Genomic DNA, 27469 nt, shown 5'->3' on the forward strand with positions numbered 1-27469 from the left:
TTTACAGTTGGATTGGAAATATTGATTTATTTACAGGGTCTGCAGTTATTGTATTACAAGCAAAGAAAAATGAAAATGCAGAGTTAACATTTCATCAGTTTTTAACACGTTAATTAGTTGGAGTAGATTAGGCCCCAGATTCAACAGTAAACGATTAGCATTTATAAAGGAAAACTTTTCGAGTCGAAAAGGAGACTTAATGAAGGTACAATTTGGCTTCCTGTTTTGATAATGGTATTTGTCAAGTGTAACATTGTATGATAAATTAGCATTTCGGATGACGATTACGAAAGCATTGCCGTTGTATTGTGCGTGTTCTTGTTCTGATGCCACTGAGGTTCCAGAGCAAGTAGAACCCTCTAGACAGATATCATGGATAGCCTGTCTGAGGTTCCAGAGCAAGTAGAACCCTCTAGACAGATATCATGGATAGCCTGTCTGAGGTAGAACCCTCTAGACAGATATCATGGATATCCTGTCTGAGGTACCAGAGAAAGTAGAACCCTCTAGACAGATATCATGGATAGCCTGTCTGAGGTAGAACCCTCTAGACAGATATCATGGATATCCTGTCTGAGGTACCAGAGAAAGTAGAACCCTCTAGACAGATATCATGGATAGCCTGTCTGAGGTAGAACCCTCTAGACAGATATCATGGATATCCTGTCTGAGGTACCAGAGAAAGTAGAACCCTCTAGACAGATATCATGGATAGCCTGTCTGAGGTACAAGAGCAAGTAGAACCCTCTAGACAGATATCATGGATACCCTGTCTGAGGTACCAGAGCAAGTAGAACCCTCTAGACAGATATCATGGATACTCTGTCTGAGATAGAACCCTCTAGACAGATATCATGGATACTCTGTCTGAGATAGATCCCTCTAGACAGATATCATGGATACCCTGTCTGAGATACCAAAGCAAGTAGAACCCTCTAGACAGATATCATGGATATCCTGTCTGAGGTACCAGAGCAGGTAGAACTCTCTAGACAGATATCATGGATAGTCTGTCTGAGGTACCAGAGAAAGTAGAACCCTCTAGACAGATATCATGGATATCCTGTCTGAGGTACCAGAGCAGGTAGAACTCTCTAGACAGATATCATGGATACCCTGTCTGAGGTACCAGAGCAAGTAGAACCCTCTAGACAGATATCATGGATACCCTGTCTGAGGTACCAGAGCAAGTAGAACCCTCTAGACAGATATCATGGATACTCTGTCTGAGATAGATCCCTCTAGACAGATATCATGGATACCCTGTCTGAGATAGATCCCTCTAGACAGATATCATGGATACCCTGTCTGAGGTAGAACCCTCTAGACAGATATCATGGATACCCTGTCTGAGGTACCAGAGCAAGTAGAACCCTCTAGACAGATATCATGGACAGCCTGTCTGAGATAGAACCCTCTAGACAGATATCATGGATAGCCTGTCTGAGATAGAACCCTCTAGACAGATATCATGGATAGCCTGTCTGAGATAGAACCCTCTAGACAGATATCATGGATAGCCTGTCTGAGGTAGAACCCTCTAGACAGATATCATGGATACCCTATCTGAGGTACCAGAGAACGTAGAACCCTCTAGACAGATATCATGGATACCCTGTCTGAGATACCAAAGCAGGTAGAACCCTCTAGACAGATATCATGGATAGCCTGTCTGAGATACCGAAGCAGGTAGAACCCTCTAGACAGAGGACACTCAAAAGGAAAACACTCCAAGCACATGTGTTACCTTTGGTATAAGTACAGTCCCCTGATTTATTGGAGATAACATTTATTCTAAGAAATTAGATAGTCATGTTTTAGATTTCAGTTTATCATAATGCTACATACAGTAAGTTTATGTCATGAAAACCAGGATCTCTCTGTTATGCCCTTTTCACTGCTAGAGAGGGAGAGGGAGAGGGAGAGGGAGAGAGAGAGAGAGAGAGAGAGGGAGAGAGAGAGAGAGAGAGAGAGAGAGAGAGAGAGGGAGGGAGGGAGGGAGGGATGGGGAGAGGGGGTGAGAGAGAGAGAGAGAGAGAGAGGGAGGGAGGGAGGGACGGGGAGAGAGAGGGGGGGACGGACGGACGGATGGGGAGAGAGGGAGGGAGGGACGAACGGGGAGAGGGAGAGAGGGAGAGAAAGAGGGAGAGGGAGGGACAGATGGACGGACAGGGAGAGGGAGAGAGGGAGAGAGAGGGAGGGACGGACGGACGGACAAGCCCTGGATGAAGGATAAATAGTAACTGAGGACATGAGCCAGTGAATCTTTACTTTTCTCCTGGTACAAGGAAGAATGTGTATATTCAGAACTCCACCCAGGCAGTATTGAGCAGCTCCAAGTGCACTACTTTAGACAAGGGCCTATAGGGCCCATAGGTCTCTGGTTAAAAGTAGTGTGCTATGTAGGGAATAGGGTGCCATTTACCACGCACACTACATGTCTTCCCTCTTCTCTCTCTCTCTCTCCAGCTGGTTATTCAGTGGTGTGTCATTTAGTTGCTACTGACATTTTGTTAGAAGTCATAAAGGCATCTATGGCCGTAAAGCGCTGACAACGAGGATTTTCAACATGGCCGTTTGAGTTATAGCTCTTATTTAAGGTCTCCATTAACTTTTTTTTTTTTTAACTAATCATTTTTCATGATATGAGCTTCATAAAAGTCTGCAAAATAGTGGATCCTCTCTACTGTCCTTAAACCCACCAGTCATAAGAGATTTTACATTAAAGCACTTTGCTCTACAGTAATTTACCACTGACACTGAGACATACTATTCTCATACTAAACTGAGACCTTTACTATATTATCATACTGCTACACTGGGATATTTACTACATTATCATACTGCTACACGGACACATTTACTACATTATCATACAGCTACACAGAGACATTTACTACATTATCCTACTGCTACACTGAGCCATTTACTACATTATCCTACTGCTGCACTGAGACCTTTACTACATTATCCTACTGATACATTGAGGCCTTTACGACATTATCCTACTGATACACTGAGGCCTTTACAACATTATCCTACCGCTACACTTGGACATTTACTACATTATCCTACTGATACACTGGGACATTTACTGCATTATCCTACCGCTGCACTGACACATTTACTACATTATCCTACTGCTACACTGAGGCCTTTACTATATTATCCTACTGCTACACTGGGGCCTTTACTCCATTATCCTACTGCTACACTGAGACCTTTACCACATTATCCTACTGCTACACTGAGGCCTTTACTAAATTATCCTACTGCTACACTGATACCTTTACTACATTATCCTACTGATACACTGACACATTTACTACATTATCATACTGCCACGATGACACATTTACTATATTATCATACTGCTACACTGAATCATTTACTACATTATCCGACTGCTGCGATGCTGCTTTTACTACATTATCCTACTGCTGCGCCGAGACCTTTACTGCATTATCCTACCTCAACACTGCGTAATTTACTACATTATCATACTGCTACACTGAGGCATTTACTACATTATCCTACTGCTACCACAATTTACTGGCTTCATTATTCTTTGACCACACACGACGGCAGCCACATCAACACACACACACACACACACACACACACACACACACACACACACACACACACACACACACACACACACACACACACACACACACACACACACACACACCACCCAGACTGCCCGTAACCATTTAACCCCCCTGACCCTCCAGCTGTTTTATGGTTTCTCTACATTGCCTGCTTGGCTTCCCTACATGATGTTGGCAGTCAGTCAGATATCCATGATGCCTTACAAGATTACTTCTGTAACAAACACACGAAGAAGAACGATTTGTTCCTCCAACTGGCATTGCGTGTGATTGATGCGGTCGCTTAAACCCCTTGAACAGCCACTAATAAAAAACATAACCACAATACACAAACATTATCTCACTAACCTTCTTTTGGATACTCTTTTATTTCAATATGGACCGAGACAAAGCTGATTGGATATGGACCGACTGAGACAAAGCTGTTAGGATATGGACCGACTGAGACAAAGCTGTTGGGATATGGACCGACTGAGACAAAGCTGATTGGATATGGACCGACTGAGACAAAGCTGTTAGGATATGGACCGACTGAGACAAAGCTGTTAGGATATGGACCGACTGAGACAAAGCTGATTGGATATGGACCGACTGAGACAAAGCTGTTGGGATATGGACCGACTGAGACAAAGCTGATTGGATATGGACCGACTGAGACAAAGCTGTTGGGATATGGACCGACTGAGACAAAGCTGTTAGGATATGGACCGACTGAGACAAAGCTGTTAGGATATGGACTGACTGAGACAAAGCTGATTGGATATGGACCGACTGAGACAAAGCTGTTAGGATATGGACCGACTGAGACAAAGCTGATTGGATATGGACCGACTGAGACAAAGCTGTTAGGATATGGACCGACTGAGACAAAGCTGTTGGGATATGGACCGACTGAGACAAAGCTGTTAGGATATGGACCCACTGAGACAAAGCTGTTAGGATATGGACCGACTGAGACAAAGCTGATTGGATATGGACTGACTGAGACAAAGCTGATTGGATATGGACCGACTGAGACAAAGCTGATTGGATATGGACTGACTGAGACAAAGCTGATTGGATATGGACCGACTGAGACAAAGCTGTTAGGATATGGACCGACTGAGACAAAGCTGTTGGGATATGGACCGACTGAGACAAAGCTGTTAGGATATGGACCGACTGAGACAAAGCTGTTAGGATATGGACCGACTGAGACAAAGCTGATTGGATATGGACTGACTGAGACAAAGATGATTGGATATGGACCGACTGAGACAAAGCTGATTGGATATGGACCGACTGAGACAAAGCTGTTAGGATATGGACCGACTGAGACAAAGCTGTTGGGATATGGACCGACTGAGACAAAGCTGTTAGGATATGGACCGACTGAGACAAAGCTGTTAGGATATGGACCGACTGAGACAAAGCTGATTGGATATGGACTGACTGAGACAAAGCTGTTGGGATATGGACCGACTGAGACAAAGCTGTTAGGATATGGACCGACTGAGACAAAGCTGTTAGGATATGGACCGACTGAGACAAAGCTGATTGGATATGGACTGACTGAGATAAAGCTGTTAGGATATGGACCGACTGAGACAAAGCTGATTGGATATGGACTGACTGAGACAAAGCTGTTAGGATATGGACCGACTGAGACAAAGCTGATTGGATATGGACTGACTGAGACAAAGCTGATTGAATATGAGCCGACTGAGACAAAGCTGTTAGGATATGGACCGACTGAGACAGATGTTAGGATATGGGCCGACTGAGACAAAGATGTTTGGAGTTGGGCCGACTGAGACAAAGATGTTTGGAGTTGGGCCGACTGAGACAAATATGTTTGGAGTTGGGCCGACTGAGACAAAGATGTTTGGAGTTGGGCCGACTGAGACAAAGATGTTTGGAGTTGGGCCGACTGAGACAAAGATGTTTGGAGTTGGACCGACTGAGACAAAGATGTTTGGAGTTGGGCCGACCGAGACAAAGCTGTTCAGATATGGGCCGACCGAGACAAAGCTGTTCAGATATGGGCCGACCGAGACAAAGCTGTTCAGATATGGGCCGACCGAGACAAAGCTGTTCAGAAATGGACCAACTGAGACAAAGTTGTTCAAAATATGGGTCGACAGAGACAAAGCTGCTCCGATAAGGACCAACAGAGACAAAACTGCTTCGATAAGGACCGACAGAGACACAACTGCTCCGATAAGGGCCGACAGAGACAAAACTGCTGCGATAACGACCGACAGAGACAAAGCACGAAGACGAAGGGCAAAAATCCCATTCAATAAAATCCATCACCAAGTTCCAAGACAGAAGGACTGAAACGTTAGTCTGCAATCCATTTTGAATTAATAAAACCTTTCTGGTAAAAGTTATAGCGTCGTCTGATATGATCAACCATGAAGTACATTACAAAGGCAATGTGAACTGTAAGATATGGTTCGCACAGAGCAGATGTATATTTTCATTATCAAAAACATTGAGCCATTTATCCCGGAGAAGTCAGAATAATCATTAATGGGGATGAAATTTATGACGCCAGATCCTAAACTAATGCGAACCATTCCAGGTGTTACTAATGGGCCGGCTGCGGGAAATGGGCCAGGATTTCGGAGACTCGGGGCTAAATTCGAAAGGTAATAGTCACACACTTAATCTCGACAGATGAAGAGCAATTTAACTGACACATTGATTGGGTTCGGAGGGCTTTGGAGGGAGACTTAACGAAGGCCAGTTTAAATGGCACTGAACAGGGTGACTGGGAAGTCATTTGTTTTGCAGTCAGTCTAGTAAGTGCATTAAAACCAACTTAAAAATTCTAGAATGTCTTTGTGAGAAGGACCTTAAGTGATTCCACTTCCTTCTCCTCCCAAGCTGCTTGTGTTTTTAATTAACAGTCTCTAATACTGCAGCGTAGTGATAGTGTTGAGTATCAAGCCCTTTAGTTGTAAACTCCCACTGGCATGTAGACCAAACTCTAGGTTAAGGCCAAAATATTATCTACTTACTAAAAAAAACAACCTTTAGACCACATAAAGACAGTTATACATATGACTGCAGAAACCGTGTCTGCAAATCACTGGCATTCGGTTATAAAGCATGTAAAATCAATAAAATAGTTAGTAAAACGACATGACGTCACCTCCAACGTAGATGTGTAAATATATGACATAGACAAGCCATTCACGTTCTACATTCTTAAGTTACATATTTCCTTGTAGAGGCACAATGCGCTGGGCGATGTCATGCCATACAATAGCTCTCTATTGTTCATGACACCTGGTAGGTCCTCTGTTCTGGACACATGACACCTGGTAGGTCCTCTGTTCTGATACCAGAGTCAGGATACATAACACCTGGTAGGTCCTCTGTTCTGGACACATGACACCTGGTAGGACCTCTGTACTGATACCAGGGTCTGGAAACATAACACCTGGTAGGTCCTCTGTTCTGATACCAGAGTCAGGATACATGACAACTGGTAGGTCCTCTGTTCTGATACCAGGGTCTGGAAACATGACTCCTGGTAGGTCCTCTGTTCTGGACACATGACACCTGGTAGGTCCTCTGTTCTGGACACATGACACCTGGTTGGTCCTCTGTTCTGATACCAGAGTCAGGACACATGACACCTGGTAGGTCCTCTGTTTTGGACACATGACACCTGGTAGGTCCTCTGTTCTGATACCAGGGTCTGGAAACATAACACCTGGTAGGTCCTCTGTTCTGATACCAGGGTCTGGAAACATAACACCTGGTAGGTCCTCTGTTCTGGGCACATGACACCTGGTAGGTCCTCTGTTCTGATACCAGGGTCTGGAAACATAACACCTGGTAGGTCCTCTGTTCTGATACCGGGGTCTGGATACATGACACCTGGTAGGTCCTCTGTTCTGATACTAGGGTCTGGACACATAACACCTGGTAGGTCCTCTGTTCTGGACACATGACACCTGGTAGGTCCTCTGTTCTGGACACATGACACCTGGTAGGTCCTCTGTTCTGGATACCAGGGTCTGGGCTCATGTGGTCCATGTTTGCATCGTGTGTGCTTCCAGGAGGTCTTCGTTCCTAAACCCAGGGATATTTATTTACACATTAGTAGATGCCATCCCATTACAATCACATGCTAAACAAGCGTATCGCCAGAGAGATGGAGAAGGTGTCCTGAGTCAGACCATTAACATGTGCGGTTCTTTCTGGCGAGGGCCAGAGCTTGGGGCAGAGCTACTGCACATGTGTGGACACACAGGGGAAAAAATGGACTTTCACTGGCAACACTTTGCAGACACATAGGCCCTTTGCTGTAAAGCCAATTTGGTATGAATATAAAGACGAAATGTGGGAAGACATCTCATATCAAACTAAAGTACAGCTTCTTACTGTCTCTTTAAAAGTCAATAAAATTGTAATTGGCGTTAATCCTTAGATTATCTGTGATGCATCTCTGTTGGAGAAATGTCACTCTATGTAAAACATCTCAGTCAAAAACAAGCATGAATATTTGGGGGTTCTAAAATATTTCCTTGGATGAGTCATGCATCATATTTTCTTTTGATGTTAATTACATTCTGTTCCGGAATATGATCTTTATGTTCTGTTCTGGGAATATGATCTTTATGTTCTGTTCTGGGAATATGATCTTTATGTTCTGTTCTGGGATATGATCTTTATGTCCTGTTCTGGGAATATGATCTTTATGTTCTGTTCTGGGAATATGATCTTTATGTTCTGTTCTGGGATATGATCTTTATGTTCTGTTCTGGGAATATGATCTTTATGTTCTGTTCTGGGAATATGATCTTTATGTTCTGTTCTGGGAATATGATCGTTATGTTCTGTTCCGGGGATATGATCTTTATGTTCTGTTCTGGGAATATGATCTTTATGTTCTGTTCTGGGAATATGATCGTTATGTTCTGTTCCGGGGATATGATCTTTATGTTCTGTTCTGGGAATATGATCTTTATGTTCTGTTCTGGGAATATGATCTTTATGTTCTGTTCTGGGAATATGATCGTTATGTTCTGTTCCGGGGATATGATCTTTATGTTCTGTTCTGGGAATATGATCTTTATGTTCTGTTCCGGGAATATGATCTAAATGTTCTGTTCCGGAATACTGTTTCACATTCTAACATTCATTGAATGAACCTAAATGCAACACGCTCATTCAAGCTATATCTCCAGTTTACTGGGTGAGAAGCTATAGATTAACTCCCGATACAGGCAGATCCCCCACCCCTGAGGACAACTTGTGATGGTAACTTTGGTTGTTGATTCCGCTTTCAAGGCTTTCCTTCTAATTAATTCAACCAATCTATACATTATTCAGCTATTGAAATCAGATGATTTATTCACTAAAATTGTAATGGATGGACACAGCACTACAATTAGGTTGATTTACACCACATCGCACAGTGCAGCTAGCGGAGGTGCTGAGCGAGTGTAAAATAGCACCATATCCCCAACGTAGTGCACTACATTTGACTACGGCCTATCGGGATTTACATAGTGAAAAGGTTGTTCTTTGGGATACAGCTGTTGTATTCACACCTGGTTTACACTGCTGCACTTGACCAGGGTGAATATCCAACACTATCCAAGGATAGGGGGAGGGACCAGCCCAGGGGAAGAGGATAGGGGGAGGGACCTGCCCAGGGGGAGAGGATAGGGGGAGGTACCTGCCCAGGGGGAGAGGATAGGGGGAGGGACCTGACCAGGGGAAGAGGATAGGGGGAGGGACCTGACCAGGGTCAATATCCAACACTCTCCAAGGATAGGGGGAGGGACATGCCCAGGGGAAGAGGATAGGGGGAGGGACCTGCCCAGGGGAAGAGGATAGGGGGAGGGACCTGCCCAGGGGAAGAGGATAGGGGGAGGGACCTGCCCAGGGTCAATATCCAACACTATCCAAGGATAGGGGGAGGGACCTGAGCAGGGGAAGAGGATAGGGGGAGGGACCTGACCAGGGGAAGATGATAGGGGGAGGGACCTGCCCAGGGGAAGAGGATAGGGGGAGGGACCTGCCCAGGGGAAGAGGATAGGGGGAGGGACCTGACCAGGGGAAGATGATAGGGGGAGGGACCTGCCCAGGGTCAATATCCAACACTATCCAAGGATAGGGGGAGGGACCTGACCAGGGGAAGAGGATAGGGGGAGCGACCTGACCAGGGGAAGAGGATAGGGGGAGGGACCTGCCAGGGGAAGAGGATAGGGGGAGGGACCTGCCCAGGGGAAGATGATAGGGGGAGGGACCAGCCCAGGGTCAATATCCAACACTATCCAAGGACAGGGGGAGGGACATGCCCAGGGGAAGAGGATAGGGGGAAGGACCTGCCCAGGGGAAGAGGATAGGGGGCGGGACCTGCCCAGGGGAAGAGGATAGGGGGAGGGACCTGCCCAGGGTCAATATCCAACACTATCCAAGGATAGGGGGAGGGACCTGTCCAGGGGAAGAGGATAGGGGGAGGGACCTGCCCAAGGGAAGAGGATAGGGGGAGGGACCTGAACAGGGGAAGATGATAGGGGGAGGGACCTGACCAGGGGAAGATGATAGGGGGAGGGACCTGCCCAGGGGAAGAGGATAGGGGGAGGGACCTGTCCAGGGGAAGAGGATAGAGGGAGGGACCTGCCCAGGGGAAGAGGATAGGGGGAGGGACCTGCCCAGGGTCAATATCCAACACTATCAAAGGATAGGGGGAGGGACCTGACCAGGGGAAGAGGATAGGGGGAGGGAAACGCCCAAGGGAAGAGGACAGGGGGAGGGACCTGCCCAGGGGAAGAGGATAGGGGAAGGGAACTGCCCAGGGGAAGAGGATAGGGGGAGGGACCTGCCCAGGTTCAATATCCAACACTTTCCAAGGATAGGGGGAGGGACCTGTCCAGGGGAAGAGGATAAGGGGAGGGACCTGCCCAGGGGAAGAGGATAGGGGGAGGGACCTGACCAGGGGAAGAGGATAGGGGGAGGGACCTGCCCAGGGTCAATATCCAACACTATCAAAGGATAGGGGGAGGGACATGCCCAGGGGAAGAGGATAGGGGGAGGGACCTGCCCAGGGGAAGAGGATAGCGGGAGGGACCTGCCCAGGGGAAGAGGGTAGGGGGAGGGACCTGCCAAAGGGAAGAGGATAGGGGGAGGGACCTGCCCAGGGTCAATATCCAACACTATCCAAGGATAGGGGGAGGGACCTGCCCAGGGGAAGAGGATAGGGGGAGGGACATGACCAGGGGAAGATGATAGGGGGAGGGACCTGACCAGGGGAAGATGATAGGGGGAGGGACCTGCCCAGGGTCAATATCCAACACTATCCAAGTATAGGGGGAGGGACCTGACCAGGGGAAGAGGATAGGGGGAGGGACCTGCCCAAGGGAAGAGGACAGGGGGAGGGACCTGCCCAGGGGAAGAGGATAGGGGAAGGGACCTGCCCAGGGGAAGAGGAAGGGGGGAGGGACCTGCCCAGGGTCAATATCCAACACTATCCAAGGATAGGGGGAGGGACCTGCCCAGGGGAAGAGGATAGGGGGAGGGACATGACCAGGGGAAGATGATAGGGGGAGGGACCTGACCAGGGGAAGATGATAGGGGGAGGGACCTGCCCAGGGTCAATATTCAAAACTATCCAAGTATAGGGGGAGGGACCTGCCCAAGGGAAGAGGACAGGGGGAGGGACCTGCCCAGGGGAAGAGGATAGGGGAAGGGACCTGCCCAGGGGAAGAGGAAGGGGGGAGGGACCTGCCCAGGGTCAATATCCAACACTATCCTAGGATAGGGGGAGGGACCTGTCCAGGGGAAGAGGATAGGGGGAGGGACCTGCCCAAGGGAAGAGGATAGGGGGAGGGACCTGCCCAGGGGAAGAGGATAGGGGGAGGGACCTGCCCAGGGTCAATATCCAACACTATCCAAGGATAGGGGGAGGGACATGCCCAGGGGAAGAGGATAGGGGGAAGGACCTGCCCAGGGGAAGAGGATAGGGGGAGGGACCTGCCCAGGGTCAATATCCAACACTATCCAAGGATAGGGGGAGGGACCTGTCCAGGGGAAGAGGATAGGGGGAGGGACCTGCCCAAGGGAAGAGGATAGGGGGAGGGACCTGCCCAGGGGAAGAGGATAGGGGGAGGGACCTGCCCAGGGTCAATATCCAACACTATCCAAGGATAGGGGGAGGGACCTGCCCAGGGGAAGAGGATATGGGGATGGACCTGCCCAGGGGAAGAGGATAGGGGGAGGGACCTGCCCAGGGGAAGAGGATAGGGGGAGGGACCTGCCCAGGGGAAGAGGATAGGGGGAGGGACCTGCCCAGGGGAAGAGGATAGGGGGAGGGACCTGCCCAGGGTCAATATCCAACACTATCCAAGGATAGGGGGAGGGACCTGTCCAGGGGAAGAGGATAGGGGGAGGGACCTGCCCAAGGGAAGAGGATAGGGGGAGGGAACTGCCCAGGGGAAGAGGATAGGGGGAGGAACCTGCCCAGGGTCAATATCCAACACTATCCAAGGATAGGGGGAGGGACCTGCCCAGGGGAAGAGGATATGGGGATGGACCTGCCCAGGGGAAGAGGATAGGGGGAGGGACCTGCCCATGGGAAGAGGATAGGGGGAGGGACCTGCCCAGGGGAAGAGGATAGGGGGAGGGACCTGCCCAGGGGAAGAGGATAGGGGGAGGGACCTGCCCAGGGTCAATATCCAACACTATCAAAGGATAGGGGCGACAGGGTAGCCTAGTGGTTAGAGCGTTGGACTAGTAACCGGAAGGTTGCGAGTTCAAACCCCCGAGCTGACAAGGTACAAATCTGTCGTTCTGCCCCTGAACAGGCAGTTAACCCACTGTTCCCAGGCCGTCATTGAAAATAAGAATTTGTTCTTAACTGACTTGCCTGGTTAAATAAAGGTAAAATAAAAAAAAATAGGGGGAGGGACATGCCCAGGGGAAGAGGATAGGGGGAGGGACCTGCCCAGGGGAAGAGGATAGGGGGAGGGACCTGCCCAGGGGAAGAGGATAAGGGGAGGGACCTGCCCAGGGGAAGAGGATAGGGAGAGGGACCTGCCCAGGGTCAATATCCAACACTATCAAAGGATAGGGGGAGGGACCTGACCAAGGGAAGAGGATAGGGGGAGGGACCTTCCCAGGGGAAGAGGATAGGGGGAGAGACCTGCCCAGGGGAAGAGGATAGGGGGAGGGACCTGCCCAGGGGAAGAGGATAGGGGGAGGGACCTGCCCAGGGGAAGAGGATAGGGGGAGGGACCTGCCCAGGGGAAGAGGATAGGGGGAGGGACCTGCCCAGGGGAAGAGGATAGGGGGAGGGACCTGCCCAGGGTCAATATCCAACACTATCAAAGGATAGGGGGAGGGACATGCCCAGGGGAAGAGGATAGGGGGAGGGACCTGCCCAGGGGAAGAGGATAGGGGGAGGGACCTGCCCAGGGGAAGAGGATAAGGGGAGGGACCTGCCCAGGGGAAGAGGATAGGGAGAGGGACCTGCCCAGGGTCAATATCCAACACTGTCAAAGGATAGGGGGAGGGACCTGACCAAGGGAAGAGGATAGGGGGAGGGACCTGCCCAGGGGAAGAGGATAGGGGGAGAGACCTGCCCAGGGGAAGAGGATAGGGGGAGGGACCTGCCCAGGGGAAGAGGATAGGGGGAGGGACCTGCCCAGGGGAAGAGGATAGGGGGAGGGACCTGCCCAGGGGAAGAGGATAGGGGGAGGGACCTGCCCAGGGAAAGAGGAATAGGGGAGGGACCTGCCCAGGGGAAGAGGATAGGGGGAGGGACCTGCCCAGGGGAAGAGGATAGGGGGAGGGACCTGCCTTCGGGAAGAGGATAGGGGGAGGAACCTGCCCAGGGGAAGAGGATAGGGGGAGGGACCTGCCCAGGGGAAGAGGATAAGGGGAGGGACCTGCCCAGGGGAAGAGGATAGGGGGACGGACCTGACCACGTGAAGAAGATATTGGGAGGGACCTGACCAGGGGAAGAGGATAGGGGGAGGGACCTGACCAAGGGAAGAGGATAGGGGGAGGGACCTGCCCAGGGGGAGATGATAGTGGGAGGGAACCTGACCAGGGGAAGAGGATAGGGGGAGGGACCTGCCAAGGGGAAGAGGATAGTGGGAGGGACCTGTCCAGGGGAAGAGGATAGGGGGAGGGACCTGCACAGGGGAAGAGGATAGGGGGAGTGACCTGCCCAGTGGAAGAGGATAGTGGGAGGGACCTGACCAAGGGAAGAGGATAGGGGGAGGGACCTGACCAGGGGAAGAGGATGCGGGGAGGGACCTGACCAGGGGAAGAGGATAGGGGGAGGGACCTGACCAGGGGACGATGATAGGGGGAGGGACCTGACCAGGGGAAGAGGATAGGGGGAGGGACCTGACCAGGGGAAGAGGATAGGGGGAGGGACCTGCACAGGGGAAGAGGATAGGGGGAGGGACCTGCCCAGGGTCAATATCCAACACTATCAAAGGATAGGGGGAGGGACCTGACCAAGGGAAGAGGATAGGGGGAGGGACCTGCCCAGGGGAAGAGGATAGGGGGAGAGACCTGCCCAGGGGAAGAGGATAGGGGGAGGGACCTGCCCAGGGGAAGAGGATAGGGGGAGGGACCTGCCCAGGGGAAGAGGATAGGGGGAGGGACCTGCCCAGGGAAAGAGGAATAGGGGAGGGACCTGCCCAGGGGAAGAGGATAGGGGGAGGGACCTGCCCAGGGGAAGAGGATAGGGGGAGGGACCTGCCTTCGGGAAGAGGATAGGGGGAGGGACCTGCCAAGGGGAAGAGGATAGTGGGAGGGACCTGTCCAGGGGAAGAGGATAGGGGGAGGGACCTGCACAGGGGAAGAGGATAGGGGGAGTGACCTGCCCAGTGGAAGAGGATAGTGGGAGGGACCTGACCAGGGGAAGAGGATAGGGGGAGGGACCTGACCAGGGGAAGAGGATACGGGGAGGGACCTGACCAGGGGAAGAGGATAGGGGGAGGGACCTGACCAGGGGACGATGATAGGGGGAGGGACCTGACCAGGGGAAGAGGATAGGGGGAGGGACCTGACCAGGGGAAGAGGATAGGGGGAGGGACCTGACCAGGGGAAGAGGATAGGGGGAGGGACCTGCACAGGGGAAGAGGATAGGGGGAGGGACCTGCCTTCGGGAAGAGGATAGGGGGAGGGACCTGCCCAGGGGAAGAGGATAAGGGGAGGGACCTGCCCAGGGGAAGAGGATAAGGGGAGGGACCTGCCAAGGGGAAGAGGATAGGGGGACGGACCTGACCACGTGAAGAAGATATTGGGAGGGACCTGACCAGGGAAAGAGGATAGGGGGAGGGACCTGACCAAGGGAAGAGGATAGGGGGAGGGACCTGCCCAGGGGAAGATGATAGGGGGAGGGACCTGCCAAGGGGAAGAGGATAGTGGGAGGGACCTGTCCAGGGGAAGAGGATAGGGGGAGGGACCTGCACAGGGGAAGAGGATAGGGTGAGTGACCTGCCCCGTGGAAGAGGATAGGGGGAGGGACCTGCCCAGGGGAAGAGGATAGGGGGAGGGACCTGACCAGGGGAAGAGGATAGGGGGAGGGACCTGACCAGGGGAAGAGGATACGGGGAGGGACCTAACCAGGGGAAGAGGATAGGGGGAGGGACCTGACCAGGGGACGATGATAGGGGGAGGGACCTGACCAGGGGAAGAGGATAGGGGGAGGGACCTGACCAGGGGAAGAGGATAGAGGTAGGGACCTGACCAGAGGAAAAGGATAGAGGGAGGGACCTAACCAGGGGAAGAGGATAGGGGGAGGGACCTGACCAGGGGAAGAGGATAGGGGGAGGGACCTGACCAGGGGAAGAGGATAGGGGGAGGGACCTGACCAGGGGAAGAGGATAGAGGGAGGGACCTGACCAGGGGAAGAGGATAGGGGGAGGGACCTGAACAGGGGAAGAGGATAGAGGGAGGGACCTAACCAGGGGAAGAGGATAGGGGGACGGACCTGACCACGTGAAGAGGATATTAGGAGGGACCTGACCAAGGGAAGAGGATAGGGGGAGGGACCTGCCCAGGGTCAATATCCAACACTATCCAAGGATAGGGGGAGGGACCTGCCCTAGGTGGAAAAGGATAGGGGGAGGGACCTGACCAGGGGAAGAGGATAGAGGGAGGGACCTGACCAGGGGAAGAGGATAGGGGGAGGGACCTGAACAGGGGAAGAGGATAGAGGGAGGGACCTAACCAGGGGAAGAGGATAGGGGGACGAACCTGACCACGTGAAGAGGATATTGGGAGGGACCTGACCAGGGGAAGAGGATAGGGGGAGGGACCTGCCCAGGGTCAATATCCAACACTATCCAAGGATAGGGGGAGGGACCTGCCCTAGGGGAAAAGGATAGGGGGAGGGACCAGCCCAAGGGAAGAGGATAGGGGGAGGGACCTGACCAAGGGAAGAGGATAAGGGGAGGGAGCAGCCCAAGGGAAGAGGATAGGGGGAGGGACCTGCCCAGGGGAAGAGGATAGGGGGAGGGACCTGACCAGGGGAAGAGGATAGGGGGAGGGACCTGACCAGGGGAAGAGGATACGGGGAGGGACCTAACCAGGGGAAGAGGATAGGGGGAGGGACCTGACCAGGGGACGATGATAGGGGGAGGGACCTGACCAGGGGAAGAGGATAGGGGGAGGGACCTGACCAGGGGAAGAGGATAGAGGTAGGGACCTGACCAGAGGAAAAGGATAGAGGGAGGGACCTAACCAGGGGAAGAGGATAGGGGGAGGGACCTGACCAGGGGAAGAGGATAGGGGGAGGGACCTGACCAGGGGAAGAGGATAGAGGGAGGGACCTGACCAGGGGAAGAGGATAGGGGGAGGGACCTGAACAGGGGAAGAGGATAGAGGGAGGGACCTAACCAGGGGAAGAGGATAGGGGGACGAACCTGCCCAGGGGAAGAGGATAGGGGGAAGGACCTGACCAAGGGAAGAGGATAGGGGGAGGGACCTGACCAAGGGAAGAGGATAAGGGGAGGGAGCAGCCCAAGGGAAGAGGATAGGGGGAGGGACCTGCCCAGGGGAAGAGGATAGGGGGAGGGACCTGCCCAGGGGAAGAGGATAGGGGGAGTGACCTGCCCAGGGGAAGAGGATAGGGGGAGGGACTTGACTAGGGTCAATATCCAACACTATCAAAGGAAAGGGGGAGGGACCTGACCAAGGGAAGAGGATAGGGGGAGGGACCTGCCCAGGGGAAGAGGATAGGGGGAGTGACCTGCCCAGGGGAAGAGGATAGGGGGAGGAACCTGACCAGGGGAAGAGGATAGGGGGAAGGACCTGACCAGGGGAAGAGGATAGGCGGAGCGACCTGCCCAAGGGAAGAGGATAGGGGGAGGGACCTGCCGAGGGGAAGAGGATAGGGGGAGGAACCTGACCAGGGGAAGAGGATAGGGGGAAGGACCTGACCAGGGGAAGAGGATAGGGGGAGGGACCTGCCCAGGGTCAATATCCAACACTTTTCAAGGATAGGGGGAGGGACCTGCCCAGGGGAAGAGGATAAGGGGAGGGAGCAGCCCAAGGGAAGAGGATAGGGGGAGGTACCTGCCCAGGGGAAGAGGATAGGGGGAGGGACCTGCCCAGGGGAAGAGGATAGGGGGAGTGACCTGCCCAGGGGAAGAGGATAGGGGGAGGGACTTGACTAGGGTCAATATCCAACACTATCAAAGGAAAGGGGGAGGGACCTGACCAAGGGAAGAGGATAGGGGGAGGGACCTGCCCAGGGGAAGAGGATAGGGGGAGTGACCTGCCCAGGGGAAGAGGATAGGGGGAGGAACCTGACCAGGGGAAGAGGATAGGGGGAAGGACCTGACCAGGGGAAGAGGATAGGGGGAGCGACCTGCCCAAGGGAAGAGGATAGGGGGAGGGACCTGCCGAGGGGAAGAGGATAGGGGGAGGAACCTGACCAGGGGAAGAGGATAGGGGGAAGGACCTGCCCAGGGGAAGAGGATAGGGGGAGTGACCTGCCCAGGGGAAGAGGATAGGGGGAGGGACTTGACTAGGGTCAATATCCAACACTATCAAAGGAAAGGGGGAGGGACCTGACCAAGGGAAGAGGATAGGGGGAGTGACCTGCCCAGGGGAAGAGGATAGGGGGAGGAACCTGACCAGGGGAAGAGGACAGGAGGAGGGACCTGCCCAGGTGTAGAGGATAGGGGGAGGGACCTGACCAGGGTCAATATCCAACACTATCCAAGGATAAGGGGAGGGACCTGCCCAGGGGAAGAGGATAGGGGGAGGGACCTGACCACGGGAAGAGGGTAGGGGGAGGGACCTGACCAGGGTCAATATCCAACACTATCCAAACCCTCAAAATTGTATTAGGCCGTAAAAACAAGGATAGGGAGAGGGAACTAACCAGGGGAAGAGGATAAGGGGAGGGACCTGACCAGGGGAAGAGGATAGGGGGAGGGACCTGACCAGGGGAAGAGGATAGGGGGAGGGACCTAACCAGGGGAAGAGGATAGGGGGAGGGACCTGACCAGGGGAAGAGGATAGGGGGAGGGACCTGACCAGGGGAAGAGGATAGGGAGAGGGACCTAACCAGGGGAAGTGGATAAGGGGAGGGACCTGACCAGGGGAAGAGGATAGGGGGAGGGACCTGACCAGGGGAAAAGGATAGGGGGAGGGACCTAACCATGGGAAGAGGATAGGGGGAGGGACCTGCCCAGGTGTAGAGGATAGGGGGAGGGACCTGACCAGGGGAAGAGGATAGTGGGTAGATGTTTATAGATATAGTAGGGTTAGATCATAGATTATTTTATACTGAACAAAAAGATAGATATGTGGAGAATATAAAGGTGGGAGCTGTGGAGACTATAGAGAGAGCTGTGGAGAATATAGAGGGAGCTGTGGAGAATATAGAGGGAGCTGTGGAGAATATAGAGGGAGCTGTGGAGAATATAGAGGGAGCTGTGGAGAATATTGAGGGAGCTGTGGAGAATATAGAGGGAGCTGTGGAGAATATAGAGGGAGCTGTGGAGAATATAGAGGGAGCTGTGGAGAATATAGAGAGAGCTGTGGAGAATATAGAGGGAGCTGTGGAGAATATAGAGGGAGCTGTGGAGAATATAGAGGGAGCTGTGGAGAATATAGAGGGAGCTGTGGAGACTATAGAGAGAGCTGTGGAGAATATAGAGAGAGCTGTGGAGAATATAGAGAGAGCTGTGGAGAATATAGAGAGAGCTGTGGAGAATATAGAGGGAGCTGTGGAGAATATAGAGGGAGCTGTGGAGAATATAGAGGGAGCTGTGGAGAATATAGAGAGAGCTGTGGAGAATATAGAGAGAGCTGTGGAGAATATAGAGGGAGCTGTGGAGAATATAGAGAGAGCTGTGGAGAATATAGAGAGAGCTGTGGAGAATATAGAGGGAGCTGTGGAGAATATAGAGGAAGCTGTGGAGAATATAGAGGGAGCTGTGGAGACTATAGAGAGAGCTGTGGAGAATATAGAGGGAGCTGTGGAGAATATAGAGAGAGCTGTGGATAATATAGAGAGAGCTGTGGAGAATATAGAGAGAGCTGTGGAGAATATAGAGGGAGCTGTGGATAATATAGAGGGAGCTGTGGAGAATATAGAGGGAGCTGTGGAGAATATAGAGAGAGCTGTGGAGAATATAGAGAGAGCTGTGGAGAATATAGAGGGAGCTGTGGAGAATATAGAGAGAGCTGTGGAGAATATAGAGGGAATATGTGGAGAATACAGAGAGAGCTGTGGAGAATATAGAGGGAGCTGTGGAGAATATAGTGGGAGCTGTGGAGAATATAGAGAGAGCTGTGGAGAATATAGAGGGAATATGTGGAGAATACAGAGAGAGCTGTGGAGAATATAGAGGGAGCTGTGGAGAATATAGAGGGAGTTGTGGAGAATATAGAGAGAGCTGTGGAGAATATAGAGGGAGCTGTGGAGAATATAGAGGGAGCTGTGGAGAATATAGAGGGAGCTGTGGAGAATATAGAGGGAGCATGTGGAGACTATAGAGGGAGCTGTGGAGAATATAGAGGTAGCTGTGGAGAATATAGAGGGAGCTGTGGAGACTATAGAGGGAGCTGTGGAGAATATAGAGGGAGCATGTGGAGACTATAGAGGGAGCTGTGGAGAATATAGAGGGAGCTGTGGAGAATATAGAGGGAGCATGTGGAGAATATAGAGAGAGCATGTGGAGAATATAGAGAGAGCTGTGGAGAATATAGAGGTAGCTGTGGAGAATATAGAGGGAGCATGTGGAGAATATAGAGGGAGCTGTGGAGAATATAGAGGGAGCATGTGGAGAATACAGAGGTAGCTGTGGAGAATATAGAGAGAGCATGTGGAGATTATAGAGGGAGCTGTGGAGAATATAGAGGGAGCATGTGGAGAATATAGAGGGAGATCAAGGAAGTATTGCAACATAAGGTTTCCACTCTCTTGTTTTTTGAGCTGTCACATATCTGAGTTGATCTGAAGACACGTGAAGCACCCTGCCGGATCCCTGCTGCTGCCCTTCTCCGTGGCGACTGACCGGCGGCCGTGCTAAAAGACGGCCCTTGACTGCCAGCAGACCGTGGCCAGATACAAAAATAAATGATCTCGGGGCTTACCTGTCGGGAAGAGTGATTGGGCGCGGCCGACTGTTGCGGCCGGCGGTCCAGAGTGACAGGAGAGCCCATCATGTTGCAGTAATAGGGTCAGCCAGCTGGATGGGGGATTTGATGCACAGCCAGGCCAGAAGGAGCAGGCTCCTTCACTACCCCGCGCACCATGCCGCGGTGTGTGTGTGTGTGTGTGTGTGTGAGGATGAATGGCCTGATGGAGGTGGAGGGACCTGTTTATCACGCTGTTTTTCTGCTTCACTGGAAACCTGTAATGATGCTAGACACACTGCTTGATTGACATCCACCCTCCTCCCCTCTCTCCCCCTTCCCTTTCCCCACCTTCCCTCCCCCCCTTCCATCTCTCCCCTTCTCTCTCCCCCTTCCCTCTCTCCCCTTTCCCTCTCTCCCCCTTCCCTTTCTCCCCCTTCCATCTCACCCCCTTCCCTTTCTCCCCCTTCCATCTCACCCCCTTCCCTCTCTCACCCTTCCCTCTCACCCTTCCCTCTCACCCCCTTCCCTCTCACCCCATTCCCTCTCACCCCCTTCACTCTCAACCCCTTCCCTCTCTCCCCCTTCCCTCTCTCCCCATTCCCTCTCCCCAATTCCCGCTCTCCCCCTTCCCTCTCTCCCCTTCCCTCTCTCCCCTTCCCTCTCCTCTCCTCTCCCCTTCCATCTCTCCCCTTCCTTCCCCCCCTTCCCTCTCTCCCTTCCCTCTCCCCCTTCCCTCTCTCCCCTTCCCTCCCCCTTCCCTCTCTCCCCTTCCCTCCCCCTTCCCACTCTCCCCCTTCCCTCTCTCCCCTTCCCTCTCTCCCTTCCCTCTCTCCCCCTTCCCTCTGTCCCCTTATCTCTCACCATTCCCTCTCCCCTTCCCTCTCCTCTCCCGTTCCCTCCCCCATCCATCTCTCCCCCTTCCCTCTCCCCTTCCCTTTCTCCCCCTTCCATCTCTCCCCCTTCCCTCTACCCTTCCCTCTCCCCCCTTCTCTCTCCCCTTCCCTCTCCCTTTCCCTTTCTCCCCCTTCCCTCTCCCCCCCTTCCCTCTCTCCCCCTTCCCTCTCAGTGCCCCCCTCCAGAGTCTGTTGACCTCTCAGAGTCTGTTGACCTCTCAGTGCCCCACCAGAGTCTGTTGACCTCTCAGTGCCTCCCCAGAGTCTGTTGACCTCTCAGTTCCCCCGCCAGAGTCTGTTGACCTCTCAGTGCCCCCCCAGAGTCTGTTGACCTCTCAGTTCCCCACCAGAGTCTGTTGACCTCTCAGTGCCTCCCCAGAGTCTGTTGACCTCTCAGTTCCCCACCAGAGTCTGTTGACCTCTCAGTTCCCCACCACAGTCTGTTGACCTCTCAGTGCCCCCTCCCACCAGAGTCTGTTGACCTCTCAGTGCCCCCTCCCACCAGAGTCTGTTGACCTCTCAGTTTCCCACCAGAGTCTGTTGACCTCTCAGTGCCCCCTCCCACCAGAGTCTGTTGACCTCTCAGTGCCCCCTCCCACCAGAGTCTGTTGACCTCTCAGTGCCCCCCCCCACCAGAGTCTGTTGACCTCTCAGTGCCCCCCCCAGAGTCTGTTGACCTCTCAGTGCCCCCTCCCACCAGAGTCTGTTGACCTCTCAGTTTCCCACCAGAGTCTGTTGACCTCTCAGTGCCCCACCAGAGTCTGTTGACCTCTCAGTGCCCCCTCCCACCAGAGTCTGTTGACCTCTCAGTGCCCCCTCCCACCAGAGTCTGTTTACCTCTCAGTTTCCCACCAGAGTCTGTTGACCTCTCAGTGCCCCACCAGAGTCTGTTGACCTCTCAGTGCCTCCCCAGAGTCTGTTGACCTCTCAGTGCCCCCCCCAGAGTCTGTTGACCTCTCAGTGCCCCCCCAGAGTCTGTTGACCTCTCAGTGCCCCACCACAGTCTGTTGACCTCTCAGTGCCCCCTCCCACCAGAGTCTGTTGACCTCTCAGTGCCCCCTCCCACCAGAGTCTGTTGACCTCTCAGTTTCCCACCAGAGTCTGTTGACCTCTCAGTGCCCCCCCCCCCCCCCCCCCAGAGTCTGTTGACCTCTCAGTGCCCCACCAGAGTCTGTTGACCTCTCAGTGCCCCATCAGAGTCTGTTGACCTCTCAGTGCCCCACCAGAGTCGGTTGACCTCTCAGTGCCCCGCCCTGACAAGCCATGATATGTTACTGCCCCCCAGAACTAACCCACTATCCCCACCCTCCTCTAACTCTGTTATCAGACCACACAGGGTTAAAACTGAAACGCTTTTTAATTAGGGTTGGAGTTTTACTTCACTGAACAAGTTCAGGAAGCTAATGATGTTTACACACATCCACTACACGGGAAAACAACATAGATGTTTTCAATTAACAAATGTTTGTTTATATTACTGAAACAGCAAAATACAGATCGCTGTGAAAAGGAGCAAGAAACGTTATTTGACCTCTGGGTGTTAAAAAGTGACCTAATCAATTTCATTTTATTTCCTGCTTATGTAGTGAATAATGTCTGCAAGGTGTGACAGATGAAGACGGAGAGAGAGAAAGAGAGAGAGAGAGAGAGAGAGAGAGAGAGAGAGAGAGAGAGAGAGAGAGAGAGAGAGAGAGAGAGAGAGAGAGAGAGAGAGAGAGAGACAGAGAGTAGTAAAGGAATAAAGGTGATGATCTGTCCCCTGGTAGTACAGGAATAAAGGTGTTGATCTGTCCCCTGGTAGTAAAGGTGTTGATCTGTCCCCTGGTAGTAAAGGTGTTGATCTGTCCCCTGGTAGTAAAGGAATAAAGGTGTTGATCTGTCCCCTGGTAGTAAAGGTGTTGATCTGTTCCCTGGTAGTAAAGGAATAAAGGTGATGATCTGTCCCCTGGTAGTAAAGGTGTTGATCTGTCCCCTGGTAGTAAAGGAATAAAGGTGTTGATCTGTCCCCTGGTAGTAAAGGTGTTGATCTGTCCCCTGGTAGTACAGGAATAAAGGTGATGATCTGTCCCCTGGTAGTAAAGGTGTTGATCTGTCCCCTGGTAGTAAAGGAATAAAGGTGTTGATCTGTCCCCTGGTAGTAAAGGTGTTGATCTGTCCCCTGGTAGTACAGGAATAAAGGTGTTGATCTGTCCCCTGGTAGTAAAGGAATAAAGGTGTTGATCTGTCCCCTGGTAATAAAGGAATAAAGGTGTTGATCTGTCCCCAGGTAGTAAAGGAATAAAGGTGTTGATCTGTCCCCTGGTAGTAAAGGAATAAAGGTGTTGATCTGTCCCCTGGTAGTAAAGGAATAAAGGTGTTGATCTGTCCCCTGGTAGTAAAGGTGTTGATCTGTCCCCTGGTAGTAAAGGTGATGATCTGTCCCCTGGTGGTACAGGAATAAAGGTGTTGATCTGTCCCCTGGTAGTAAAAGGTGTTGATCTGTCCCCTGGTAGTAAAGGTGTTGATCTGTCCCCTGGTAGTAAAGGTGTTGATCTGTCCCCTGGTAGTAAAGGAATAAAGGTGTTGATCTGTCCCCTGGTAGTAAAGGTGATGATCTGTCCCCTGGTAGTAAAGGAATAAAGGTGTTGATCTGTCCCCTGGTAGTAAAGGTGTTGATCTGTCCCCTGGTAGTAAAGGAATAAAGGTGTTGATCTGTCCCCTGGTAGTAAAGGTGTTGATCTGTCCCCTGGTAGTACAGGAATAAAGGTGTTGATCTGTCCCCTGGTAGTACAGGAATAAAGGTGTTGATCTGTCCCCTGGTAGTAAAGGAATAAAGGTGTTGATCTGTCCCCTGGTAATAAAGGAATAAAGGTGTTGATCTGTCCCCTGGTAGTAAAGGAATAAATGTGTTGATCTGTCCCCTGGTAGTAAAGGTGTTGATCTGTCCCCTGGTAGTAAAGGTGTTGATCTGTCCCCTGGTAGTAAAGGAATAAAGGTGTTGATCTGTCCCCTGGTAGTAAAGGTGTTGATCTGTCCCCTGGTAGTAAAGGTGTTGATCTGTCCCCTGGTAGTAAAGGAATAAAGGTGTTGATCTGTCCCCTGGTAGTAAAGGAATAAAGGTGTTGATCTGTCCCCTGGTAGTAAAGGAATAAAGGTGTTGATCTGTCCCCTGGTAGTAAAGGTGTTGATCTGTCCCCTGTAGTAAAGGAATAAAGGTGATGATCTGTCCCCTGGTAGTAAAGGTGATGATCTTTCCCCTGGTAGTAAAGGAATAAAGGTGTTGATCTGTCCCCTGGTAGTAAAGGTGTTGATCTGTCCCCTGGTAGTAAAGGTGTTGATCTGTCCCCTGGTAGTAAAGGAATAAAGGTGTTGATCTGTCCCCTGGTAGTAAAGGTGTTGATCTGTCCCCTGGTAGTAAAGGTGTTGATCTGTCCCCTGTAGTAAAGGAATAAAGGTGATGATCTGTCCCCTGGTAGTAAAGGTGATGATCTGTCCCCTGGTAGTAAAGGAATAAAGGTGTTGATCTGTCCCCTGGTAGTAAAGGTGTTGATCTGTCCCCTGTAGTAAAGGAATAAAGGTGATGATCTGTCCCCTGGTAGTAAAGGTGATGATCTGTCCCCTGGTAGTAAAGGAATAAAGGTGTTGATCTGTCCCCTGGTAGTAGAGGAATAAAGGTGTTGATCTGTCCCCTGGTAGTACAGGAATAAAGGTGTTGATCTGTCCCCTGGTAGTAAAGGAATAAAGGTGTTGATCTGTCCCCTGGTAGTAAAGGAATAAAGGTGATGATCTGTCCCCTGGTAGTAAAGGTGTTGATCTGTCCCCTGGTAGTAAAGGAATAAAGGTGTTCATCTGTCCCCTGGTAGTAAAGGTGTTGATCTGTCCCCTGTAGTAAAGGTGTTGATCTGTCCCCTGGTAGTAAAGGAATAAAGGTGTTCATCTGTCCCCTGGTAGTAAAGGAATAAAGGTGATGATCTGTCCCCTGGTAGTACAGGAATAAAGGTGTTGATCTGTCCCCTGGTAGTAAAGGAATAAAGGTGATGATCTGTCCCCTGGTGGTACAGGAATAAAGGTGTTGATCTGTCCCCTGGTAGTAAAGGAATAAAGGTGATGATCTGTCCCCTGGTAGTACAGGAATAAAGGTGTTGATCTGTCCCCTGGTAGTACAGGAATAAAGGTGATGATCTGTCCCCTGGTAGTACAGGAATAAAGGTGATGATCTGTCCCCTGGTAGTACAGGAATAAAGGTGATGATCTGTCCCCTGGTAGTACAGGAATAAAGGTGTTGATCTGTCCCCTGGTAGTAAAGGTGATGATCTGTCCCCTGGTGGTACAGGAATAAAGGTGTTGATCTGTCCCCTGGTAGTAAAGGTGTTGATCTGTCCCCTGGTAGTAAAGGTGATGATCTGTCCCCTGTAGTAAAGGTGTTGATCTGTCCCCTGGTAGTAAAGGTGTTGATCTGTCCCCTGGTAGTAAAGGTGTTGATCTGTCCCCTGGTAGTAAAGGTGTTGATCTGTCCCCTGGTAGTAAAGGAATAAAGGTGTTGATCTGTCCCCTGGTAGTAAAGGTGATGATCTGTCCCCTGGTAGTAAAGGTGTTGATCTGTCCCCTGGTAGTACAGGAATAAAGGTGTTGATCTGTCCCCTGGTAGTAAAGGTGATGATCTGTCCCCTGTAGTAAAGGTGTTGATCTGTCCCCTGGTAGTAAAGGTGTTGATCTGTCCCCTGGTAGTAAAGGTGTTGATCTGTCCCCTGGTAGTAAAGGAATAAAGGTGTTGATCTGTCCCCTGGTAGTACAGGAATAAAGGTGTTGATCTGTCCCCTGGTAATAAAGGTGTTGATCTGTCCCCTGGTAGTACAGGAATAAAGGTGTTGATCTGTCCCCTGGTAGTAAAGGAATAAAGGTGTTGATCTGTCCCCTGGTAGTAAAGGAATAAAGGTGTTGATCTGTCCCCTGGTAATAAAGGTGTTGATCTGTCCCCTGGTAGTACAGGAATAAAGGTGTTGATCTGTCCCCTGGTAGTAAAGGTGTTGATCTGTCCCCTGGTAGTAAAGGAATAAAGGTGATGATCTGTCCCCTGGTAGTAAAGGTGTTGATCTGTCCCCTGGTAGTAAAGGTGTTGATCTGTCCCCTGGTAGTAAAGGAATAAAGGTGTTGATCTGTCCCCTGGTAATAAAGGTGTTGATCTGTCCCCTGGTAGTACAGGAATAAAGGTGTTGATCTGTCCCCTGGTAGTAAAGGTGTTGATCTGTCCCCTGGTAGTAAAGGAATAAAGGTGATGATCTGTCCCCTGGTGGTACAGGAATAAAGGTGTTGATCTGTCCCCTGGTAGTACAGGAATAAAGGTGTTGATCTGTCCCCTGGTAGTAAAGGTGTTGATCTGTCCCCTGGTAGTACAGGAATAAAGGTGTTGATCTGTCCCCTGGTATTAAAACCAGATCATTAGGACTCTATGTGGACGATATGGACTTCACCAATGATGCCTGTCATCAACTGATAATATCAATGACACGTGTTATTACTGTGTAGGAGAGGTCTGTTATTAAGGGAGGGACGCAGCTCAACTCCTTCAAACCCACTTGGCCTGGTACACATTATCTGACGTGATGGTGACTGTAACAGGAGGATTCGATAAGGTGAGATACTCCAGGCTAACACAGAGATATAGATCGTTCTACACAGCAGACCTTATGGCTGTAACAATTAAATCAACGTAGGTAGAACGAATAAACCAAAGACCAAAATATTAAATTCTACTATATTTTTTTAACTTCAGTGAGTTATTTTCCCCAAAGAACGAGAAAAACACATTTAACTACAAACTTGACATCCTGTTTATTGTTATAATATTAAACTGTGAGAACGTCAGTGGGTAGTCTGCATTTTACCTCAGCGAGCTTGAATCTCAGTACAGTAATAAAGAACCCATATTTACTGTGGTAATGAGCCCTGCAAGCTGTATAACACAGTGGATTTCTGACAGTTTGCTACAGGATCCCCGTCCAAAAAAGGAACCAAACAAAAAGCCAGTAAGTTTGGCAGGCCCCTACGTAAACAGCCCCTATGTAAACAGCCCCTACGTAAACAGCCCCTACGTCAACAGCCCCTACGTCAACAGCCCCTACGTAAACAGCCCCTACGTAAACAGCCCCTACGTAAACAGCCCCAACGTCAACAGCCCCTACGTCAACAGCCCCTACGTAAACTGCCCCTACGTAAACAGCCCCTACGTAAACAGCCCCTACGTAAACAGCCCCTACGTCAACAGCCCCTACGTCAACAGCCCCTACGTCAACAGCCCCTACGTCAACAGCCCCTACGTCAACAGCCCCTACGTAAACAGCCCCTACGTAAACTGCCCCTACGTAGACTGACACAGAGATATAGACCCATGATGGTGACTAAACAGGAGTAGTCGATAAG

The 27469-nt window shown here is 51.3% G+C and overlaps 1 protein-coding gene and 2 long non-coding RNA genes across 3 annotated transcripts in view; all 3 read left to right on the forward strand.

The window, feature by feature from the left end:
- LOC118943915 (basic salivary proline-rich protein 3-like) overlaps window positions 1-22149 on the forward strand; it is a 63345-nt gene extending 41196 nt beyond the window's left edge. Inside the window, exons 2-7 of the mRNA XM_036960834.1 lie at window positions 21244-21304; window positions 21351-21421; window positions 21526-21576; window positions 21673-21771; window positions 21863-21955; window positions 22090-22149. Of these exons, the coding sequence (XP_036816729.1) occupies window positions 21244-21304; window positions 21351-21421; window positions 21526-21576; window positions 21673-21771; window positions 21863-21955; window positions 22090-22149 (435 nt within the window). The remainder of the gene's footprint in view (window positions 1-21243; window positions 21305-21350; window positions 21422-21525; window positions 21577-21672; window positions 21772-21862; window positions 21956-22089) is intronic.
- Window positions 22150-23591: 1442 nt separating this feature from the next.
- LOC118943867 lies at window positions 23592-24428 on the forward strand. Its single transcript, XR_005039174.1, has 3 exons — window positions 23592-23629; window positions 24292-24353; window positions 24408-24428. It is a non-coding gene; the product is annotated as an uncharacterized LOC118943867 (long non-coding RNA).
- Window positions 24429-25551: 1123 nt separating this feature from the next.
- Window positions 25552-26432, forward strand: LOC118943824. Its single transcript, XR_005039111.1, has 3 exons — window positions 25552-25586; window positions 26287-26321; window positions 26392-26432. It is a non-coding gene; the product is annotated as an uncharacterized LOC118943824 (long non-coding RNA).
- The last annotated feature ends 1037 nt before the right edge of the window (window positions 26433-27469 follow it).

The sequence above is a fragment of the Oncorhynchus mykiss genome, chromosome 23, assembly GCF_013265735.2.
Source record: "Oncorhynchus mykiss isolate Arlee chromosome 23, USDA_OmykA_1.1, whole genome shotgun sequence".
Taxonomy (NCBI): domain Eukaryota; kingdom Metazoa; phylum Chordata; class Actinopteri; order Salmoniformes; family Salmonidae; genus Oncorhynchus; species Oncorhynchus mykiss.